At 41.6% G+C, this 12,623-nt stretch overlaps 1 protein-coding gene across 2 annotated transcripts in view; it reads right to left on the reverse strand.

Annotated features, from left to right (window-relative positions):
• Window positions 1-9,122: 9,122 nt before the first annotated feature.
• SUMF1 (sulfatase modifying factor 1) overlaps window positions 9,123-12,623 on the reverse strand; it is a 110,805-nt gene continuing 107,304 nt past the window's right edge. The window contains exon 8 of one of the 2 annotated variants that reach the window (XM_010365738.2): window positions 9,123-10,229. In XM_010365738.2, coding sequence (XP_010364040.1) covers window positions 10,119-10,229 — 111 coding nt within the window. In that variant the 3' untranslated portion in view covers window positions 9,123-10,118. The remainder of the gene's footprint in view (window positions 10,230-12,623) is intronic. The other variant, XM_010365731.1, reaches the window with a different exon arrangement.

Genomic DNA, 12,623 nt, shown 5'->3' on the forward strand with positions numbered 1-12,623 from the left:
GCCACATTCTTTTTATGTATTTGTGCCTGGAACAAATTAGCTGATAATGCACCTTTTGATCATTTTTTCCAGTGGATGAATGTGTTCCATGCACCCTAGCCTTCTTCCATGCCGCCCCTCAAAAAAAAAAAAAAAAAAGCACACACACACACACACACTCCATTTCTTTAGGGCAACATAATCATTTTAAAAAAGAAGTGACACATGGGTGGGGAGGGAGGTGCAATGAAAACACGTCTTTCAAAAATGTGTAGTCTTAGCCTTGGCCATTTCATTACCATATTGAGAATAATTACTGCATTGTGACTAAGCATCGGCCCTTGAAGTTTGGAGTGGATTTAAAGCAGGTCAAAGGTTTACACTCAGATCCCTCTATACTGACTGCTTTAACCCTCCTGCCTTGATTCTACCTTTTCTAGAAGTGCTTGCACTTAATTTTCAAAATCTGAAGAAGAAACAGATTTAGTAACTTGTCCAAAGTCACAAATCTAGTAAGTGGTAGAAGAATTTAAACCCAGACAGTCTGGCTCCAGAGCCCATGTTCTTAACCACTAATCCATCCACCTCCTCACTCTTTGCCTTTTTTCTCCTGAAAGCTATCCCTTGCCCCAGTAATCTCCTGTCTTCAGTCCACTGCTCCCCACCCCAAACTCACAATAAAACAACGGACTCAATGATACAGTGGAGAGAACGGAAGTCACAAAAATGGTGTGAGTCCTGGTTCTGCCTCACTCAACCGTGTCACCTGGGGCATCTTGAGTCCTAGTTTTCTAAATGCACATTGGGAATATTAACCAAAAATAACCAGTTCCCCCAAGACTGCTCTGCAAATTAAATTAGGTCATTTACACAAAGCCTCCAGCACAGTGCTTGGCACCTGAGAGGTGCCTGTTGGCTGGAAAGCAAACCAGCCAAGACAAGAGAAGACATAGAACAACCACAATTTATCACATAATGAACACAGTCTACCAGGAGAAAAGAGCGGTTTCAGAAAGTAACACTTTCACCTTCCTCATTGGCCTTATACAGCCACCATCTGGGGAAAGATGGCTGGGGACATCGCAGGGTCCCACCACCACGTCACCTTGAGTGGAGGCTGCAATAGTCAGGGAATCTTCCATGACTTGCACCGAATACTTGCAAAGCCGTTTTTGGGAGTCATTGTATACAAAGTGATTCCAAGTACAGGATTGTTGAGGGCAGTCCATGCATATAATTATGTTCCAAAGGATGTAGGTCCATCATTGCTGCCTGTAAAAAAAAAAAAAAAAAAAAAAGTGTAACAACCCATGGCAGGGCCATCTGTCTGTGAAGGGGCCAGGGAAGGAAATTCACCTCTGCATTTCATAGGTCTCCCAAAACAAACAGAAAGGAAGTGCCTCTTAACAGTTCATTTAACTTGCTCTTGTGGTCATTTCAACCCAATTCTTTTTGACCGTCCTCAGAAGAGATGGAGAAAGGTTGTCATTTTCTCCCAAGACAGATTCAGTCACTCTCAGACCTTGCTCTTCTCCTAGATGAACAGCTCTCACACTTTGTGGTTTCAGAATCCCTTTACACTCCTAGAAATCATTGAGGACCCCACAGAATGTCTGTAATGTGCATTTTATCTACAGACATTGAACATATTAAAAGATTGACCCAAGTATGGTAGCTCACTCCTGTAATCCCAGAGCTTCGAGAGCTCGAGGCAGGAGGATGGCTTGAGGCCAGGAGCTTAAGACCAGTTTGAGCAACGTAGTAAGACCCCCTCTCTTTGCATTTTAAGAAAAAATTAAGATTAGGAAATTTTTTAACTTAAAAATATACAGGCTCATATTCTGTGAGCCCTCAGGCAACATATCATGTAGTCTCTAGAAAACTCTACTGTACACTTTTGAGATAATTTAAAAAACAAACAACATCTTAATATTATTATGAAAATCGGTTTGACTCACAGGCCCCCTGAAAGGGCGCTGGAGGTCTCTGGAGTCTCCAGACCACACTTGGAGAACTGCTGAGCTAGATAAAACCTCCTCCAACAGGTTGTAATGAGTTCTGTCTGCCACATCCTGAACTCTTCTCCTTGGACATCATATTGATTTTCATTTGTTTATTTCATTTTTATGATTTTTAGAGACAGGGTATGGCTCTGTCACCCAGGCTGGAGTGCAGTGGTGTGATCATAGCAAACTCCTGAGGTCAAGCAATCCTGCCACCTCAGCCTTACTCCTGAATTGCTAGGACTATAGGACTATGCTACCATGCCTAGCTATTTTTTCTATTTTTGGTAGAGATGGGATCTTACTATGTTGCCTAGGCTGATCATGAACTCCTGGCCTCAAGTGATCCTCCTGCCTTGGCCTCCCAAAGTGCTAGGACTACTAGGACTACTGGCATGAGCCACCCAGATTTTTAAATCTGGTAATTTATGTAGTTACAATTAAGATCCTGGACCAGTAATCTCAAAGAAGGATTAAATAAGAAGGATGTAAACAATTAGGCAGAACTACCCAAACAACTGTTCTCTAAAACTGAAATGCAAATTAGCACTGAAGACACCACAGAAAACCCTGAACAGGCTGATCAATATAATATGGGCCAACAGACTATCCTCCCTTTTCTTTATTCCTTCTTTTTAATTATGGTTATGCCCACGAATGACTTTTCCATTGGTATTAAACCTGCTAGAGGTTCTTTATGAGGTGGATTCAAGAGGAAAAGTCCCAGAGTTTCACAATTTATGTAGAAATAACCAGGTCTCACTTTCCCCTTCCGTGAGAACTTTGTAGGACAGACAGATCATACAGGATCACATTTCCAAATTCAAGTACTAACAGAAGTTTGGGGATTAATCATGCCAGCTTTTTTCTTTTTTAATGTTTGATATGTTGGTCAAGGTTAAGCTTTTCTATGCAGTCTCTTCGTTCTTTCTTTCTCTTAGTCTATTTTGTCCTCTGCTCTGTGGCTGTAACTCCATGACTGCCCAGGACCATCTGGTAGTACCTTCCTGCTCCTTTGCTTCTAATAATCATATTTATAACAGGAACAAGTACCTAGGAAGCACTTATCCCAGTACCTGGGAAGCACTTATCCAAGTACCTAGGAAGCACGTATCCAAGTACTTTGTGCTAAGCACTTTATTTTTGCATTGTCTCATATCTCCCCACAACCCCACAAGGGAGGTATTATTATTTCCATTTTACCTTAGAGGACATTGCTTGCCTCAAGGTGGCACAGTTACGTATGTGGTGGTGCAGGGATATGATCCCAGACAATCTCATCCCAAGGCTCTCTACCCACGATGCTAAACTGCCTTTTAAAGACAGTGATGCCAGACATAGTTGCTTACGCCTATAATCCCAGCATTTTGGGGTGCTGAGACAAGTGGATTGCTTGAGCCGCGGAGTTCAAGACCAGCCTGGGCAACATGGAAAAACCCCATCTCTACAAAAAAATACAAAAAACTAGCTGGGCATGGTGGCATGTGCCTGTAGTCCCCAGATACTCAGAAGGCTGAGGTGGGAGGATCACCTGAGCCTAGGAGGTAGAGGCTGTAGTGAGCTATGATTGCCCCACTGCCCTCAAGCCTGGATGACAGAGGGAGAGTCTGTCTCAAAAAAATAAAAATAAAAATAAAACACAGTGATGGAAGAGATTAAAAGGGCATCCTTCCCATGTCATTTAAAGGTAAATAAATAAAATCTTATTTGGCAAAGGTGTAGAGCAGAGAAAAATTGTGGACTTTGAAAAAGCAACAAATGGCTCTTCCCCACAGGCACCAAAGTAAATGTAGGTGAACCTTTTATCAGTGCCACCTGACAAGGAAAGCCTGATCTCTTCTCCCCTGATAGTCTGTTAGTGGTTTCACTTTTCCCCTAAGCGTTGATTCACAGCTTCTGGCATTACCCTGTTGAGGTCCAAGCCGACATGCTGGAAAAGAGGTGCTCTGATCAGTCTTCCATTCTCCTTGGCAAAGAAAACAAGGGGTTTGTCAAATACGGCCCAGACCCAACGGTGGGAGAGCAATCCTATCTGACCTTCAATTACTCTGAACTGGAATCGCCTTCTTCCCTGACAACTGTGACTAATTCCAAAGGCCTAACCAGCCTTCTCATGATGATGACTTTGGGGTCAATTACTTTGGGGGCAGATTAGAATCTGATCTGAAGCTGAAAAATTCCACCCCCTTGGTACTAATCCCTTGAACTTTCCAATCCTAAATAGGGCAAGTTTCAGGAAAGAGCATTTCTCATTTTACAGCCTACCTGAATATTGTAACAATTTTGCTTAATCAAAAAATTAATTAAACTCTTGCTCTAATGGTCTAAACACAAGAGTCAGAGGAAGGAAGTTCTGGCCACCCGCCAAAGCTCCATCTGAGGCTCTCGGAGTTAATAATTTCCATGGCGTTTTAAGCATTTGAAACAACAAAGGCTAGCTTTCACTAATAGCACAACTGATTCTGGAAAACCTATAAAAATGAGGCCTGCTCTAGGGTGGTTTGTATCCAGAGAATTAAGTTTTAACAAATAAAATTAAATCAACAGTCAATAAATTAAAATTTTGCTATTCTCTGATATTAATCTGCACACTTAGCCATAAGCGCTCAAGTTAATGAAAATGGGCTGTCCATGGCTCTGCTGAGATTACCCATTGCTGTTAAATGGTTTTTGGTGAGGACAGGGTGGGGATAGAGGAGAGGAGTCTCGTAAGGCATTTCTAGGCAAGATGAGATCCCTGGGCAAGCCATGGCCCTTTTTTACATTTATACATTTCTTACTAGTACATTACTTACTTAATCAGTCATTCTTCAGATATAAATACATACTTTTTTTTTCCCCCTCTGTGTCAACTCTTCATAATCCAGGCTGCAAATGCAAACTGGCACCCTGCAGATGAAACAAAGCTGCAGAAGCAATTTATTAGGTCTTCACAGTGTTTGCTTTTTTAAAATCTTAGTTGGTTTCCAACATTAAAAACTCAGAAGACTTCACACGAAAATGCAAACATCCAGCCAGTCCTGGAAACTGGATAACTGAGCAACTCCCGGCTGACATTTCTGCAGGGCAGCCATGGACGAGAACAGAGCAGTGGCAACACGCTTAGAACAGGCCTCACTCATGCCCAGCCTGCTTCACCTGTTGACACGTCTTGCCTGGCTCTGCACTTCCTTTGTTCCTCCATAGCCAGCCCGCAGGTTAACTCCCTTATGAGAAATACTGCTAATGGAATGTTAATATTTGTTGGAAGGAAGGAGGGAAGGAGGGAGACAGAAATGCCAAATATTTAAAAAAGAAAACATAAGCCCACACTAATCCCTTTCATAAAATTCCTGAAGTTTCAGAACAGAAAGCACTATGTTTACGGTGTTTTTTTCAAGATATTCCTGAAGTCAACTATGGATTTTACCACATGCAAAAATTCTGTTTGCAGCTTGAATACTGAGGACAAAAATGTGATCTATTTTGAAAAGGTGATTAGCAAGAGAATTAAAATACTGGATTCTCATGGATGAAATTTCAGTCATTATTTTTTATCAACAGAATTCTCAGTAAAGACAGTCCCTGAAAAATAGAATTTACCAACGCACTACTTTGAAGCCACCACTCCTACCACATCCCTGCCCCAACCAACTTTTATTTATTTATTTATTTTGAGACGGAGCTTCGCTCTTGTCGCCCAGGCTGGAGTGCAATGGCGTGATCTCAGCTCGCTGCAACCTCCGCCTCCTGAGTTCAATTGATTCTCCTGCCTCAGCCCCCGAGTAGCTGGGATTACAGACACCCACCACCAAGCCCAGCTAATTTTTGTATTTTTAGTAGAGACAGGGTTTCACCATGTTGTCCAGGTTGGTCATGAACTCCTGACCTCAGCTGATCCACCCACCTCGGCCTCCCAAAGTGCTGGGATTACAGGCATGAGCCACCGTGCCTGGCCCCAACGAACTCTTACTAAAATAAATGGTAGCTTCCATTTCTTTTTTTCCTCAAGGGTCATATGGACAATCGAGATGCTCTGTTCAAAAAAAGGTAGAAGGTAGGGGTGAAAAGAAAATGTCCATATTGACACAGAGCTGTACTCCATTTTAAGCTGTAGGTTGAACCATGTAGTTTGAGGCATCTATGCAGCCCATTTTCCATGAAGAAAAGGTCCCTCTTGATTACCACCCCTATTTCCCCCAGCCCCTATCTTCTTCTAATCATGTTTACAGCTTTTAAAAAAAAGAGATACACCTTGCTTCTCACTCAACTGTCATGTACAATCCAAAAATAAAGACCATCCAGGATTTAGGACTAAAGCAGACTTGAGAACAAACCTCAAATTCCTTCCATGTTTCAATGGGGCAAGAAACGAGAATTAGAAACCGACTCTAGATGTAAGAGTTCCTAAAACAACAACAACAACAAAAGCCAGTTTTTTAATACTGCAACTGGAACGGGCACATTGACCAAATGGTCTGCTCTGCTCCAAGTGTTTATTTAAAGCAGAAATAGCTCACAAGCAATTAAAAAACAGAATGGAGGACAGTAGAATGTGGAAGTCATGTTGGATCACATGTGGTTTAAAACATGTTTTGAAACAAGCAGGCACAAACTTTCTCATAATTTAAGAGAAAACCTTAGCAATATATGAAGACCTTCAGGAAAAAAAAATTAATCCTATGAAAGTGCCTTCTTTTAGTGCATCTAGTGATTTATTTAGTGGCTTCAAGAACTGCTACAGTTTCCACTGTGTTAAGCTCTCTTCTCTCTGTGTTAAGCAGAGTGCAGGTAAAGATGCTGCAAAGACACTGCCCCTCTTGAAGTCGACTGATGAAGAAATCTACATCCCAGATCAGATTTTTTACTTTTGATGGAAGTGGTCTCCATTAGAAGCGTATGTCCTGAAGGTCTTACATCTTGGAGAAGAAAGAAGGTGCCTCAAGGCTTAAGGCTGCAAAGGATCAACTGGGCTGTAATGCTGGCTGCAAATGCCAGTGGAGATTGAATTAAGCTACTGGTTTTGTTAGGATAGTTATTATTTTGCTAGTGCTGTGGTACAATGTACAAAGTTCCTTAAGTCTTGAGTAATCTGCCTCTACCCCTATTTTCCCTTTATGCCTCTATTTTTCTGTGTGCAATTTTACAGAAAGTGAGGCTTTTCAGGACTACATCTATGGCATTCACACCGAACTTTTCACAGTCCCATTTTGTTGGTCTGCTCATCTGTCATTATCCAACATTATAAACTGTAGTGACTATAGCTAGCCATAGTTAAGGGTACTCTTTAGTTGGTAACCCAGACATGTAGTTCTTAAATAAATGGCTTGTTAGGATGTCATTTTATTTTATTTATTTTTAGAGATAGGGTCTTTCTCTGTTGCCCAGGCTGGTGTAAGCGGGCACAATCATAGTTTACTGCAGCCTTGAGCTCCTAAGCACAAGCAAACCTCCCACCTCAGCCTCTCAGGTAGCTGGGTTTACAGGTACACACTGCCATGCCCAACTAATTTTGATTTTTCATTTTTTGTAAAGATGGGGTCTCGCTTTGTTGCTATGTTACTCCACTGTTATGAAGGAATACCTGAGACTGGGTAATTTATAAAGAAAAGAGGTTTAATTGACTCACAGTTCCACATGGCTGGGGAAACTTACAATCATGGTGGAAGGCACCTCTTCACAGGGTGGCAGGAGAGTGAGTGCTGAGCAATGCGGGAAAAGCCCCTTATAAAACCATCAGAACTTGTGAGAACTCACTATCACAAGAACAGCATGGGGGCTACTGCCCCCATGATTCAATTACTCCCACCAGGTCCCTCGCACAACACCTTGGGATTATGGGAACTACAATTCAAGATGAGATTTGGGTGGGGACGCAGTCAAACCATATCAGTTGACCAGGCTGGTCTCAAGTTCCTGGCCTCAAATGATCCTCTTGCCTCAACTTCCCAAAGCGCTGGGATTATAGATATCAGCCACTGTCCCCAACTTAGGAATTCATTTTAAATGCCTTCCAGTATTGTGCTGCTGCTAAAAATGCAATTCTAAAAAGTATACCCAAAACACCAAAAATATTTATGCAATATAGCATTAATTAACAAGAGAAGAATTCAAAATATACACACTATAAATATAACAATGTAAAAAATATATGCAGGTGGGAGGTAACAAGTAAAAACAAACTGTACTGGAGTAGGGCGACTTTAAAAACAAAATCTCTTATTTCCTACATTAGTTATTTGCTACAAATGTTTTTTCCCCCCCGCCCCGGGATTAATCATCAGTAGGTGGAAGTTTGTAGAAAAACATTTAATATCCACAAAATGAACCACAAATGTTTTTTTTTCTGAGACAAAGTCTTGTTCTGTTATCCAGGCTGGAATGCAATGGCGTGATCTTGGCTCACTGCAACCTCTGACTCCCAGGTTCAAACGATTCTCCTGGCTCGGTCCCGAGTAGCTGGGACTACAGGCACATGTCACCACTCCTGGCTAAATTTTTTTTTTTTTTTTTTTTTTTTGTATTTTTAGTAGAAATAGGGTCTTGGCATGTTGGCCAGGCTAATCTTGAACTCCTGACTTTGAGTGATCTACCCACCTTGGCCTCCCAAAGTGCTGGGGTTATAGGCGTGAGCCACTGAGCCTGGCCTACACAATTGCTTTTCAAGTGAAATCTTTTAACATGTTAAGAGGCGAAGCACAAAAGTAGTAAATGTGTTGGTTAAACACTTTTGAATATTATTTGATTTAAACATTTCTTTTGAATGGCATGCAAGAAATGGCTTAGGAGTTCTCAGGACTGAGGAATCAGGATGGGAACTTTGATAAGAGGGACCTTAGGTCGAAAGCCATTGTTCTAAAACAAGGTGCTTTCCTGGCATGGGAAGCAAATGCTGGGTTTTACAAGACCACCAACCGGGGCAGTGCCTTTGACTTGGCATTTATCTACTGTGGCAACAAGCAGCAAGGTCATGATAGGGTTGCTGGTGGAATAGCCTTGCTGTTTGGAATAAAAATTCCCACAAATTACCTACATATCAAAGTTATCCACTAGCTAATAAACATGGAAGTTTTCTAGCAAATAAAAGATGCATATCACAAAGTCCTCTCTTTAAAAGAAAACGCAAAGAAGAGAAAGAGAAAAGAAGCTGATGAGAGTGAAGCCTGATTTAGCAGATAAGTTTATTCGACATAGTGCATGATTCAAAGCATCTGATATTCCATAGCCAACAAGGTTTCCTATTCCCTATTACAAAATACTGGATACCCTGAATATAGCTAATTCAAGGTCCTCATTCCTTTTACCCTATACCTAGAATTAAACAGGTTTCCCCATTTAGCACATTTCACATTCACTGAAGGCTTTGGGGAGAGGGGCAAACAGAGCTTATGACTGCCCCTCTGAACCAAAGGCACTTAATGTTAAAAGATAAAGCACAGTAGAGTCACCCCACAGACATTCCTGTGTGTTCAATGGCTGAACTTCAGCATACCATCACTGGCCCATGTGGGATTCATCATAACAATGTAAAAGACACTGATTTCCTTGGAAAAACAAAGTGCAGTATGAATATAAAGGAGTCACCACCATCCCTTTTCTGAAAATAATACATAAGTGAACTCTTACTTTACATGATTAGTATCACTCAAGGTTCACACATGGAAAAAATAGCTAAAAAATAATCTATCATAAATTCTCACTATGAAGTCACAATAGAATCTGTTATCCTCTTTAGAACTGATGAGTTGGAGAGAAACCCAGAGGTCATGCTGTCCATCCCCTCATTTGATAGGGGAGGGAACTTGAGGCCCAGCAAGGTCAAGTGTCAGACCTGGGGTCTAACCCCTGTGGCAGAGCCTGTGTAGGATGCGGGCCTCCTGAAGCCTAGGTCAGGGTTTCCTCCACTCCCCTTCTGCTTTAAAGACTCTCAAAAGTAAAATATGGCGATGATCTTCAAAGATGCACCACACAATAAAGCACATGCACTGACCTAGGTCAGCGATTTGGTCTCACAAGGCGGTTCCTTTGGCCATTGGGCAGGTATGTAACCCACCTCAGGGTGGGAGTTCTTTGCATGAGATCGTTCAGAGTTCTGAGGGAAGCCCAGTGTAGGTCAGACACGACTCCTTCTTGGATTGGGAAAATTCTTCTTGGTTGTCAGTCCATGGTGGGCAGGCGGTCGGCCGCACAGCGGAATCCCAGATTCGAAGCAGAGCTATCAGGTGTGTTCTGGCTACGAGCAGCACAGCGATACCTGTAACAATAGGACTGTGCAGAGAGAAAAAGCAAGGTAAGTGCTACGGGGACTCTCGGCCAAGGGCTCTAACTGTCAGATGCATGTTGCACAAAAGCAGCGGCTGCAGACAGTGCTTCCCCACAACCCTGGCTGTATGGATACTTCACATGTGTGCTTTAAAAAGGGCAGCACATTCAAGAATTAACCACATATTTTCCAACGTCCTTTACCTTATAAACGTAACACAGATATAGTACAAAGATGTTCCACATTAGATAGAACAGCAAAAAAGAAAAACGTAAAAACCAATGATTGCCTAAGTTTAGGCACATCCATATAACAGAAAAGCAAGCAGCCATTGAAAGTCATGTTTTTACGTAATATTTAATGACACAGGACTTTTTCATGACAAAATGTAAAATGAGGCCAGGTGCACTGGCTCACACTTGTAATCTCAACATTTTGGGAGGCTGAAATGGGAGGACTGCTTGAGGCCAGGAGCTCAAGGCCAGACTGGGCAACACAGCAAGACCCCATCTCTACAAAAAATTAGCTGAGCATGGTGGTGTGCACCTGTAGCCCCAGCTTCTCGAGAGGTTGAAGTGGGAAGATCTCTTGAGTCCAGGTGTTTGAGGCTGCCAGTGCACCATCACTGAGCCACTGTGCTAAAGTCTGGGTGACAGAGCAAGATCTTGTCTCCAAAAAAAAAAAAAAAAGTTAAATGAAAAAGTCAGAATATAAAGCTGTATATGTGGTATGACCTCAGTGTAGATATAACTACATATGCCAAGAAGAAAAGACTGGAAGGTTCTGAATGCACCACAGTGTGCACAGGAGTTATCCCTCAAGCAATCTGAGTTTCATACTTCCTATATGAAACCTATGCAGTATTCCTATACAATAAGAATTAATATATATTAATTTTTTAAATTAAACTAAGTAATAAGTGATAGATGGCCACTGAAAAAATATTAAGAATAACACTAAGATATCATTTACTATCTAAATAATATTTATAATACCATTTACTATCTAAATCATATTTGTGATCTCATTTAATACCAGTAGATTGGCAAAAAATTAAACAATAAGCCTAGGAACATCAAATGTAGGAAAGGCTGTGGGACAACATTGCTTTTTAAAAACACGTTGCTTTGGGAGTCTAAATCACAGTAACTAATAAAGCTATACAATGTTGTGTGCAGTTTGTTTTACATCTGTGTTATTAAATAAGAGCCGGGCACAAGTACACACATGCACACCAACACAGACCTTCAGCACCTAGTACACACCAGACATGGGGCTAGGCATCTTCATCTGTTATGTCATTTGATTGTAACAGCCCAGAGAAACTCAATGACTTACCCAAGATTGCAGTTATTAAAGAAAGCAGAATTCCAGCTCAGGTCTAACTGTGGTGTGCTTGCTTTCCTGGCAAGATTCTACACTCCAGAGGGAAGGTTATCACAACTCATGTCTTCTTTCCCACTGCCCAGTACACAAGCCCTGCATGCACTTGTACACTTGCACAAACATAAGACAGCCTAATGCACATATCCCCGCCTACCTAGCAGGTATTCAGTGATTAACCACAGATTACTTCCAAAGCCTCCACATGCCAAAAATAACCACGCATGAAACTCTTGTGCCCTAGGATTGTTCTCCGATCCAAAATAACGGAGAATAAAAATAAACTAGTCATCCTGTGTGCCATGAGCATAAACTATGAGTTGGCCCAGTACAGCTCAAGTCTCCGCAAGCTGGTTAAAGAAGTTTCACAAAGAAACATGTGGAATAACTTTAGAATCTGTGCAGAAGCGATAATTTGGAGTCAGGGGGAAGTCAGCATACAAAAGGTTTTTTTATTTTTTAATTATTCTCCTTTCAGAAAAATAAAATGCTTCTTATCTTTATGAAAAGTATCTCTAAAGTTGACACAGAAATTCTCTGGAGCACTTCTACTGTAAAAAGAAAGACACAGTGCTTTGTCTTCTACAGACAGTGAAATGATAGCAACCAATTTTCTCATTCGCCTTGTGGTCAGTGAAGAATATAGCATTAGCAATTCTCAGGTAGACAGAGGGAAGATGAATTTAAAATGTGCTTGAAATAATTGATAAATTGATGGCATCTCCTACTATGTGTGATCCGCATGCAATGGAAGCTCTCAAATGACTACAGGTGACCATGCAGGAAGACATAGCAAAAGCCTCATCCCATGCAGGGCCTACTCATTGGGCTGCTGTGAAACAACAGTGCTTTGGTATTTCCAGAACCAAGTTCCTGTGGATAATCCAGGGCCCCATGCAACCAAGCATGTGTGGCCAATTCCACACCGCAGCAAAGATCAGGTTCAGGGGGAGCTACACAGACGACATGACATTCTTGTCCCATAAATGTACACACATGACCAAAAACAATCAAGT

The sequence above is a fragment of the Rhinopithecus roxellana genome, chromosome 1 (genome assembly GCF_007565055.1).
Source record: "Rhinopithecus roxellana isolate Shanxi Qingling chromosome 1, ASM756505v1, whole genome shotgun sequence".
NCBI lineage: Eukaryota > Metazoa > Chordata > Mammalia > Primates > Cercopithecidae > Rhinopithecus > Rhinopithecus roxellana.